A 12,801-nucleotide genomic window follows, 5' to 3' on the forward strand; every position below is an offset into this window, starting at 1 on the left:
AAATAATTCTGTCCTATTTTTACAGCTTTTCAGAACGTTTTCATTAATTTGTTTTATCCAAATTCTTTTATTTACAAATGGCATGCAAGAAACTTCAACATGTGTCTTTTTCGCTTATGACATGACATCACGATCCTATATGGCCGTGGCGACTACTCAGGAGTCTTATAAATTTTTTAATGGTAACGATGAGTTATATTTCAAAAGTGAATTATAACGGTAGTATTATCGTTACCGTGATGAAAAATTGTAAAAGAATGAACAAATCATTATTATACAAAAGTAACGATAATGGTAACGGCGTTATTTCAATAGCTAATGCGTTATTTCCCATACTTTTGAGTTTAATTTGTTCTACCTATCTACGAGCAATGCATGCTTATGGGCACACACCACTTGTAAATACAGACAAACTCAAACTTACACCTATTAGACATTCTGTATACAGTCTTTATATTTGTATATCATATACTAATAAATAATTCATATATGATTGAAAAGAACATATAACATATTTTTATTTAATTATCAAACAGAAGATGCATAATAATCATTTACAATCAATTATTTGAAGAGTACAGAATATCAATCATGAAACTTTTTTCCTAGGATGAAAAGTTAAAAATTTCTCCATTAACTTCACTGATTAGAATTTTCACTTTTCTCTTTCTTAGGGATAAAGTTTCATGATTGATACCCAGATATTTCTGTGTAAAATCAATACAGAATATCCAAATTACAATAGAAAAGTTAGTCATAATTATTACGTTTAGAATATTCAATTAATAACCATAATAAAATTAATTTTTAATATTTATGTGTATATATGTATACACACACACACACACACGCGCGCGCGCGCGTGTGTGTGTGCGCGCGCGTGCGCTTGCATGTGTCGTTAATTCTGTCCGCGCATGCAAACAAAATTGTATTTCTTAATGGCATTCATGAAAACAATATCTCTAAATCATCCATGTCTGATAAAGAGAAATCATCAGATAAATCATGAATGTCAACATTAGGATCATAATCTGCACTGTCGTCACCAGAATCATCTCCATCTCCACCATCCTCATCCTCGCCATCATCATTATTTTCTCTGTCATTTTGATCGTTATCGTCACCATCTTCTACACCAGCGTCCGCATTATCACCATCTATTTTCACAAAATGTAAATAAATTCTAGTTTCACATTTGAACATTACAATTTAATTTACAAATATATAAAAACTTATAGTACTTGAGCAATATTAAGATAGAATAATTAGTAATAGAATAATTAGTATTATGCTCCCTTAAGTCTCGTCCGGATGAATATAACTTGTAGTAGTGCGCCTGCGCACGCTTCGACAAGTGTTTAAAGTGTCCCTGCTGCAAATTCCCATGGATTTTTTCATGGGTTCCTTATAGAGGACTATAAGATTCTGTAGGAGTGTAGTTACTTATAAGATTTGCGCAACATGCATAGATATACATAGGACATTCATAGGAATGCAAATAGAGGTACCCAGGAATGTGGATGGATGCCCCACGAGAACTAAAAGGTCTATAGAGTACCAGTTTAACATATAGCAATATGTAAACGTACGTAAGACAAAGGAGAGGTGCCTGAAAATGCCTATAGGCTACCATAGGATGACGTATGCACATCTATATCCTAACTCCTATGTAAACCTACATGTTCCTATGTCAAAGTGTAGTATCCTATAGATCTTTAGTTCCCAGGCATCTCTTCCGCATTCCTATGAGTACCTATATTAACTTGAAAGAATAATTCGTAACTCGCAAAATTGGAAGCCATAATAATAGTTAATAAACGAGATATATTCCACGTCAGGTGAAAAAAAATCTTGACTATCATAAGAAAAATATATACTCATGACTTTTTTTGAGTCACCAAACACACTTGTTTATCACGTAACTTTCAATTTTTGGAGTTATGGAAAAATTATCTTAGATTTTCACGTGAAATTATATTAATTGGCTGTTATAGCATTTTGTGTACACGCTCTTATATGTATATTATAGGGACTATACAGAATATCTCAAAATATTTTTAAGTGCAGATAGAGCGGATAAATTGAATCGAAAGATTCTCTATCATTTTGCAATTTTCGCAATTATTATCCAATGAGCAAAATATCTAAAATCACGTGACGCATAAGACAACTTTAAGATATCTTTAAGAATTCCTTGAAAAATATCTTTAAAATATATCATAAAGAACTCTGAAAAATATCTTAGTTGTCTTATGCATCGATTTTCTCGCTTATTCGGCAATTTTTAAAAACTATTTTGAAAAATTGCAAAATGATAGGACTTTTCGACTCAGTTTAGTCTATTTTACCTGCCCACGAAAATAAATCCAAATACGAGACATCTTGTTTATCATTTAGGTCCAATTGCATCAACGTGCACATCATTCCTTTTCCCATCGATCCTATAGAAGTCTCTTTTCATGGACTGATGCCATAAATTCCTATGTAAAAAACTTTGTAGAAAAATTTCCTATATTACATATACATATCTATATATACATGCTACGTAAATCTTATAGATATCTATCGTAAGAAATTTAGAGGAAATAGGCAACAGAGAAGCTATCAGTGTTAGAGCTGCGTGACTCAGTGGCAGGACGGTAGTTTATTAACTCGAAGACTCCGAGTTCGAGACGAGGAGCGCTCAGATATTTTTCTCTGTTGTCATCAATTGTTTACACTATATAAGCTCTTACAGAATCTCAAGGGCTGCGCGCAATAAAAGGAATAGGGAACAGAGAATAAGAATTTCAACTTACCAGAAATTATATAATTGTGGAATGCACAGTTTCTGTACATAGATTGAAATTCTTATTTTCTATTTCCTGTTCCCTATTCCTTTCATTGTGCGCAGCTCCTTATAGTCCTCTAAAGGAATCTATAGGAAAAAATCCATAGGAATTTATAACAAGATAGGAGTCTCCTTTCATGGAGACCTGTCGAATTTAGTTAGGCAAACTCAAAAATTTTCCATAGAAATTTGCAGGTATCGCCAAAAATCGAATTTGGCGCTTCTGTTTCGCGCGCTATTCTGCCAATTCATTATTTATTCTGTTCATCGTGGAGACAACAGTGTTCCCTTTTCGTAAATCAATACTGTCGTAAGTGTATACTTGAGTGTATACTTGATGCGTTCATGGAATCGAGAGATATCTCATATTACCGCCAGAAGTAGAAAATGCGTGAATTCTTACTTACATGAGTGATCGCAAAATCGATCGAGGGATGCAGGTCATTGTTACACTCGCACCTCAAAGAATCGACATTTATCGAGGGATCCGTCCATCCGTTTCTGACCATGCTCGTGAGCTTTGATTCGCTCGAACCACCCGAAGCAGTCTACGCTCTCGCGACCAATCCTTTAAAGTTAGCTTGTCGATAGAGGAAATGTCGCAGATATACGAAAATCCAGTGGCTCTCATCTGTGGTCGAATAGAGTGAGCGCGGCTCCTCCTCCCGCTAATACTATCGTATGACAATACAGTTATTGTTAGTCGGCCCCGTTCCGAAGACAGGGCGAACTCCTACAAAGGTGCCACCTCACTCACAAAAGTATATGCGACAAACTATTCTATCATCCAGCGAGACCGTCCCGAGAAGAGCAATAAAAAAATCCAGCAGCGCCTGCAGGGCGTTTCTACAGGGGTGAGCAGTTTCGCCGCGATATGCCTTGAATCCTCGAGGCGTCTCGCGCCCACGGGGAACCACGAGGAGTCCCGCTCATCTGTGTCTCGCCCAAACGCACGCTCTGGGAGGATAAGGGTAGGGAGTGGGGTGGGAGGTTAGGATTAGGATATTGGGCCCGTCCTTGAAGCTGGGGCAATCAAGTAATTAGATTGCCTCCGCCGTATTGGAGCAGACCGACCTGTAGGGCGCCGACAAACCCGCACTCGCAACAATATGTCACGAGTCGAACGCAGAAGGCGTTTGACGCCAATCGACGCCCAGCATATGATACAATCGAAAACCCGACGGTAACGACCAGGGTAGTGTATCTCAGATACGTTTCTCTTAAAGTGGATATAAAGAGAGTGACGCTGGAAATCGCCATTTGGTGTCTTAAGTCCTATCTATGTGATGCAATTTGTCTTAACTTCTTTTTTTTGTCTTCTTTCTAACTAATAGTAAGGATACTTAATGACAGAATCAATCAGCATTAGGCAAATGCACTCTCTTTATATTCTAGTTTCTTTTGCCGATCACATTAGCAGTCGAGTAGAGCATGGCAGAGCGGACATCAATATCTTCTGGAGATGGAGTAGAATGGAAGCAGAGCTCCTTTTGCCGAGGGCGGAAAAATAACTTAAAAAAAAAAAGAGAACGTAATCGATTTCTTCTGCCAAATACACCATTGCCTTGCTGTTTTCTCAGCCATCTGTGTGTTCTTTAAGAATGGAAATAAAGATCCCTTGTCATTCCATAATACAGATCGCTGAGCGCCTAGCGGTCGAGTAGAGAGAGTCGAAGAGCTTCTCCTTCCGCAATTTTACCGAGCGTTCGGATTTTTTAAATCCAAGCTGATAAGCTCGGTAAACCCAGGTGTTACTCTCTAATCTCGTCGGAGATTTTCAATAATCCATGACATTCTTTGGAATTCTTGTAGCACCAGATTCCATTCAGGAAAAGGCCTGTTACAACTTTAGTGATGATGCCTTTAGTTTAGACTGATCTAAACATGAGGTGTAGATTCTCAAGGATAAGAGGGCCAGTGTAATATCGGCGTCGATTGCTCTTGATAAAGGCGTCTCTTCCACGCGCTTCATTCTCCAGGAGCCTTCACCGCTTTCAATCAGGATCCAGGAATCGATGCTGCTATTAAACGAAAGATGATCGGTACCTTAGAGATGTTTGTAGAGATCAATTGCTCTACGAAAATCACCCAAGGGAGGGGGAGAGACTAGTTTCTCTCAACGTTCCTTCTTATTGAAAATTTTTTAATAAGAAAATGATGCATCTATGATTTGAAAGGCATCCATAGATCCTTTCTATATTAAGTCAAAGGTCTAGCAAATGGCCACTCACTCAATGCTCTCGGGAACTTGAATAGCTATCCTCAAAGCTTCAGTATTCTAACGGTGAATGCTTGCATGAATTGTTCGAGATCCATCGCTGCACAGAATTTGGCCAAGTCGAGTCAAATGCTAAAGCAATTGTCAATTGTCAAATTTTTTAAGACGATGCTGATCTAGCTATATGAACAAGTTGTGAAATGAGGATTAGCTGGCTGTATCTAAGCAACTATGATGGTACACTATCTAAGTAGGAAGCCTCCCGTTATGCTATTATGAACAGCTTGCAAATGATAGCCGCCTTAGTAGGAGTACTTATTCTTCTAACAGTAAGAATTTAGAAATTGACAGACTGCAGTCAGCATTCATCAACTTCCATTTCACGTCTAAACGTTGGGCAAGGTTAGTACTTGGATGACTGTTTAGGATCACTGCGTGAAATTGACATGCAAATTATCGCATCATCAACAAGATTACCTTTAAAACTGACGGCATCCCTGCGCTTGTAAAACTATTGAATTCCTTAGTAAAATCCGTTCTTTTTTATGCAATAACACGATATTACACAACTTATTGTCTCACTAAAAAGTTTCTAAGAAGGCTATGCGTTTTGCTGATGGTTTACTTCTTTGAACGGATGGAGCATGTCCCAAGGACGTGTACACTATAGTGCAAAAATTCTTAGAGTTCTATGAGAAGAAAATAAATGATTTTTGTTTCTTGCAGTTTTTCTGTAAAGTTGATAGTATTTGAATAAAAAATAAATGTCGATAAGTCGGCCGCTACTATGATCCAGCGAATTAATGCATTGCACTATACATATGCACCGACAAATCTTTGGTTAAAGCAACATCTTTCGCTTCTCAGCGGATCTTCGCGATTGGAAGATCTTAATTGTCAACAAGAGCGCTGTTCTACATTAGCAGATGCGGATCCTTTCAATTTTTTATTTCACCAAGATTGTAGTACTGAGATGAAAAGCCAAAGAATTATATTATTATAATTGTATCATTGTATGATAAAATCAATCATATTATAATTATCATGCTATTGTACGATAAGATCAATCTCATATTGCCATTCATATAGTAGCAGCGAAGAGTTTAATAATCTATGCTATCAGCAGCGACTCCAAGAGACCGAACCGGTCTCTTTATCAGATTCAATTATCAAGCGTTATTCTAATGCTCTACATTGTTGGTAGGAACTTTACAGTCAATACCGTACACTTTCCTTTGTGACTTCCGTTCCTCAGCTTCTGGGCCTTCGGATGTTAACAAGTATCTTTATCCATTTCGGACTTAACTCTTCGAAGTTAGAAGTGATTCGCAGATATTGCTTAACTATCTCATAACCAGGGAAATAACAACAATTGAACTTTCCCATCCTCATTACAATTTCATATGAAATCAACTCTAGCTGCAATTAAGATAACAGAATTTATCCATGTAACTCGATGCCTTTTAAAAAAGATAACCATCAATTTGGTGTTTCTATTTGTCTTCTACTTGTCTCCAATTCATTGAGCTCAGACTTCCGGATTTCTTATTTCATCCCGCAGCACATCTTTATCATATCAATCATATGTAACATAGTTTCCCAAACTTTTTTGGCTCACTAAGGAACATGACCTTGTATCCCCAGAATTAGCAATGTCCGTCCACAGATTTCCTCGGTGCCTACTAGTAGAAGATAACGTCCATTTTAGGAAACTATAAATCATAATTTATATCCCATTCGATCTTGTATAACTAAACTAACTATAACTGAACTAACTAAACATATATATATATGTCATTTTCCGATTACTATGGCACGCACGCACGCACGCACGCACGCACGCACGCACGCACGCATGCACGCACACCATGTATGTTTGCGTACATTGTGTGTCCATTGCAGTTTCTTTTTACACAATTTGCATCCTAATTCGAATCTAATTATTGACGCCTGATCTCCCTTACTCATTCTCATGCTCTAGTTTCGGTTCATAGATTCCAAAATGTTTCATATATCTATCGAATGTTTTACATTAACACATTTTAGGGCCTTAGGCCTCCTTAGTGTGCCTTATCTCAGTCAAGTTTCATCCAAATCTTTCGTTCTCAGTTGATTTTGAAATTTAAAAAATTAAAGGTTTAAACATATTATTGGGAGTACAAATTAGTTCCGTTTTCCTAAAGATGGCTTCAGCTGTTGTTAAGGATTCATAATTTTCAGCTGATTTTGGCGGTTTCAGAGATTTAAATTTGCTAATAATATTCAGTTTATATCGCTTTGAATTTCATACAAAAATGATTTTTACTGTGTTTGAAATGTCGAATTTTGTGTTAACCAAGCAGCATTTGCGGGAGGTTTTGATTTTCTGCTTTAATTGGAAGAAAAGTGCGGCTGAAGTCCATCGAATGCTTGTGCCCATCGAAGTTTATGGTGACAATGTTCCAACTGATAAATCATATAGGGAATGGTTTCGACGTTTCAAGGATGGAGATTTCAGCATTGAAGACAAGCTTCGCTCTGGACAGCCAAAAAAATTCGAAGACAAAGAATTAGAGGCATTACTTGAAGAAGATCAGAGTTAAACGCAAGAGGAGCTTACAGAATCATTGGGGATAATAAATAACTCAAGAAGTTTCTGTACGATTGAGAGTCATGGGAATAATTCAAAAACAAGGAAATTGGGTGCCTTATGAACTGAAATCGAGAGACATTGAAAGGCGATTTTTCACTTGCGAACAGCTAATTCAAAGACAACAGAGAAAAAGTTGTTTGCATCAGATTGTGACTGGAGAAGTGGATATTCTACGACAATCCCAAGAAGAAAAAAATACTAACTACGCTAAGCCCAATCAATCGTTGCCATCGACCTCAACATCAACACCACGACTGAACATTCATGGATTGAAGATCATGCTCTATATCTGGTGGGACCAAAAGGGTCTTGTTTACTATGAGCTGCTGAAACCTGGCGATTCTATTACGGGCGATCGGTATCGGCTACAATTGATTCGTTTGAGCCATGCATTGCGAGAAAAACGGCCGAAATACGAGCAGACATGATAAAGTTATTCTTCTTCATAACAACGCTCGGCCTCATGTTGCTAAAAGTCGTAAAAAAATATTTGGAAACGCTCAAATGGGATGTTTTACCGCACACGCCGTATTCTCAGGACATTGCTCCTTCTGATTACTAGTTGTTCCGAAGGATGCAGCATGTCACCGGTTCACTTCTTTCACTGAAATTGAAAATTGGCTCCAAAATTGGATCGCCTCCAAAGACGAGTCATTTTTTCGAGATGGAATTCGAAAATTGCCTGAGAGAAAAATGGGAAAAAGTAGTAGGCAACGATGGACAATACTTTAATTGATCTGTTCATTCATTTTGTTTTGAAATAAATACACAAAAAACGGACCGAACTAATTTGTACTCCCAATAGTATCCAGAAGATGAACGTCATTAATCTTATTAAAATAAAAACATTCCAATTAAGCCATTTTAAAGATTAATCGTAACATTCTAATTATTCGCTTTGAAAATTAAAAATAATAACTAATTAATTCATTTAAATCTAATGGCGAATTCGGCACAAATGTACTAACTGTTCTAGTGCTGCTCTAAAGATCAGTGCATTTCTTGAACTCATTCAGTTCTTTTGATTGGTCCAAATATTTAGCACTACACTGAGTCTTCATTTGCCGAATACGACAATTTTAAGATTACTGAGTAGTTGCGGCAACTTTTTGCAAAAATACATTTTAGGTTCGTTTAGGGCTAGATTTATTTGTCATTTATTTGTCATTGAGGGCTACATTTTACAAGAATTTCAAAGCTTTGCGTTTAAAACTCAAAGCTTTTTTTTCTACATGCTTTTACAACGTTTTTCGCTTATAAAACGGAAGCTATTGATTGTATAGAAAAACTTCGATTTTTTCTTCACAAATCTCAAGTTTCAAACATACGCATTTTTTTTCTAATAATCTTTCGAAGATTTTCGTGAAGAGAAATGCTGGTTTATAATTATTTTTCCGATAAAATTCTACTTCTACTGAACTATTCTTGCTACTCGAATTTATGAAAAAGGTATATAACGCGCATGAAAAATCATAAACAATCAATTAAATATTTCGTAAACTGTTGCGTTTTAACATAATTTATACTATTTTGGATTAATAGGAGGGGTACATTATTACTACAATTTATTAAAAGTTATATGTTATTTAAAATGCTCCTTGTCCCTTATTGGCGAAGGCCGAGCGGCCGAGATTGCCGAGAAAGCATTTTCGGTTGAAACAAGCGACTAGTGTGAGAAGAAGCTATCCTCGTCGCGCCGAAGGCGAGCATATAGATATGGGTTCGTATTTGGATATACGGTTTCATCAGACCGCCATTTGATTCTATCCCGCCATCGTCAACGCAAAGTTTTTGGAATCTTAACGCACTGATATAGTGCGTATAGTACAAGCTGAATGATGCGTGGCACTGAAAAAGTTCGCACTTAATGCAGTTTGCTGAATTCGTATAAATTTACTTCCAGAATATTAATTATCACTGATTTTCAATTTATCATTTTATCTCATCCTATATCATCTCGTATTTCTGCTGGAGAGAATATTTCTGCTGGATATAGACTTGGAGATCTAATTTTATTTGTTTTTATAGAGGGGCTCAAATCTAATGAGCAAAAAATTTTGAGTAAGATTCTAGCTCGAGTATCCTACAAAATCAGCTCGAGTATCCTACAAAATCAGCTCGAGTATCCTACAAAATTATTTTGATGATCTAACGGGGTTTATTTTCGGATCTGTATTTAATTTTTAAATCCTTCAACACAATCATTTTTTTCGCGCAGAAATAGAGTAAATCAATGAATCAGACTAAGAAGTTAATGTTATCATATCTTAGGCTCACAGCAGTAATCACACATCAGCAAACGGTAAGCAAGAGAGTCGCTTTACATCTGATCAAGCGATAAAATAACATCGCGAATTTAGAATCTGCGCTGACTCTTCAACAGATTGAATGTTAATCAGAGAATGATTCTCAACAGAGAATCTGCGCTCTTAGCGTGGAGAAACTCAAATTTACCCAAAAGATAACTTCAACTAGTCTTCTTTATTGATCTTCTTGAATTTTCTCCCCCAGAGAATAAAACAGGCGACAAATCAAGCGTTAAATTACTACAAGTTATATTCATCCGGATGAGATTTAAGGGAACATCATTATTAGAAACTATTATAATGAACTTATCTAAATGAAGTTCGATCTTAATTATGATCCAGATGGATTTTCCAACTCTCTTTCATCAGTTCATCTTGATTTAGGCAATTTGCCGCGGAAGCTTTGAACTTAATGAAATGGCGCAGGCCGGGCGGCATGCAGAAGAAATTTCACGGCGCGCGAAGTCGCAGAAAAACATCCGCTTTTTTGGCGGTACTTTAAATACTGTTACTGAAATGTGCGCAGGCGCACTACTATAAATTATATGTTATATCCATCTGGACGAGACAGGAACATAATAAAGATTGAACTTCACTTAGGTAAATTCGTTTAATAATTAATTATAAGTAATCTAAACTTAGTGATAATAATAATATTTAGATATAAAAATCTTAATGATAAATATTACGATAACATAATATTATAATAGAGCTAGAAAGAAATAGAAATCGATCAGAGCGATTAGTGGGTGTATGCGCGCGCGTGTCGAGATAAGGATAGCTGATTTGTGTGTGTATGTGTAGGATTGCTAGATTTTTACCATGATGGAATGAATAAGAAATTTACCATGATGGAATAAAGCACATACTCCCGTGAATGTGCAGTATGAATTTGAGTGACATTTTATTGGTTATTCCAGTATAATCAGCGCTATTATACGCAGGAAAGTGCATATTAGGGAATATTTGATTAATTATTTCCAGTTTACTGTCACCATTGTGCGCAATGTGTGTGTGTTTTATCTTATTAATTCCATTATGATTTTTACAATCGGAGTAGAGAGTGTATATTGCGTGGTTTTGGAATGAGATTGAATGCGTATATGTTGTGGCATGCGAATTGGATTAAATAGGCGGCATGTTTGTAAATACATGGTATAAAAATATAAGATATCCCATTTTCAAGGAAGTCCCATTTCCCATTTTGCGCAGTCGTCTCAAGCCGCCGCAGGCGGCTGTTCTTTGACTAATCAAAGTGTTGCCGTAAATTTAGAGCAAGCATTTGATTGGTTGTTCTGATTTAGAGACCGATTCTAACTCTTAACGACAATCATTGATGTCATTGCGCAGTTTTTTTACTCTACATAATATCTGCGCAACAGAATCAGTCCCTTAGTCTGCTGGTCATTGCGCGTACGCACGCATGCACACACACAAATGAAATACCTTATATTCTTATACCATGAATACATATATAGATAATTTTTTTGTTTATTGCATGCGGATAGATTGAAAACGAAAATTTTTGTAATCCCATTAGGGAACAATAAATCTTATCTATCTATTTATTAATATAATATTAATTTTTACCATCTGCATTATCAGATGCATCATCATCACTGGCATCAAGATCGTCTTCTTCATCGTCCTCATCAGCTTCATCCTCATCGTCTCTTCGTCTTCCTACATCATATAATCTAACACATGATTCCTGTATGCTAGAGAATTCACCCATATTTTCTACTATAGCAATTTGAGTGTCAAATTTGTTGCAGGCAAGACCATAAATTCCCCTTTTCACATCACAAGTTGCTGAAATATTAATATATGAGAGTAATCTTAATTAATTATTTATAGCAAAAGTAAAATTCATATAAAATAAAACTTATCTTTTAAGGGAATGCTAAAATCGTTCTATTTTACCATCATTTCCATTCGGTGAAAAATCTGAATTGAATTTACGGATTACAAAATTGTTATAGAATTAAAGTACGTACAAACAGAACTTCAGCTGTATTAGATTTCAAGAGAAAATTAAAAAAAAAGTTAAAAAACTTACTTTTGGCTCGTACATACAATTGTCATTTCAGGTATATATTTGCTTCATATATAAGAGTTTTTAGAGTCCATATCTTAAAAATAAGCAGCTTAAATTATATTATTGGAACGAACGATATCGAGTTTGTAGAACTAAGATTGAAAGTCTAGAAGAAAATTTTTTTTCACCGAATGAAAAATGTATACGGATGCTTTGCAGAGACTGAGAATGTCAACACAGCTGAAGTTCCGTGTAGTTGCACGGTTTTGCAATAGACGATGCTGGCATATGTTAGATAAGGATAGATGCGTTTGAATAAGATAGAACGATATACAGAACGATATCCTATTTTAATATCCCCCCAAATAATTTTTTTATTTTTGATCTTAGAAAAAAATATTTCAGACAAAATTGTATGACTTTAAGGGGGATATAAGATAGTGTTAGTTTGACCTTGAGTAATTGAAAGTCATGTGAAGGTTACCTTCAATTTCTTAAATGGAACTTCTTACTTTTTATTGCACATTCTTGTAGATCATCGCCAGAGCTTTCCAAAACACTATAATTAAGTTCATTTTCATTATTTATCATAATTTATTTCATTACTTTTCGAGTTATAAAGCTTGCAAGTTACAGCATTATCCAAAGTGTCCGATCGACGACTAAAACCTCTTTTAGGATTATGACCTGAATAATATTCGTTAAGTTTTCTCGATTGTTTTTCTTATTTTCATTTTTGCACCAAACATTCATTTTTACATAAAAATGAAAATAAGA

The 12,801-nt window shown here is 35.9% G+C and overlaps 1 protein-coding gene across 1 annotated transcript in view; it reads right to left on the reverse strand.

The window, feature by feature from the left end:
- Window positions 1–887: 887 nt before the first annotated feature.
- LOC108686430 (protein mahjong) overlaps window positions 888–12,801 on the reverse strand; it is a 109,058-nt gene continuing 97,144 nt past the window's right edge. Inside the window, exons 15-16 of the mRNA XM_018191741.1 lie at window positions 11,577–11,798; window positions 888–1,157 (exon numbers count right to left, since the gene is read on the reverse strand). Coding sequence (XP_018047230.1) covers window positions 946–1,157; window positions 11,577–11,798 — 434 coding nt within the window. The 3' untranslated portion in view covers window positions 888–945. The remainder of the gene's footprint in view (window positions 1,158–11,576; window positions 11,799–12,801) is intronic.

Source organism: Atta colombica, unplaced genomic scaffold, assembly GCF_001594045.1.
Source record: "Atta colombica isolate Treedump-2 unplaced genomic scaffold, Acol1.0 scaffold18, whole genome shotgun sequence".
Lineage (NCBI taxonomy): Eukaryota > Metazoa > Arthropoda > Insecta > Hymenoptera > Formicidae > Atta > Atta colombica.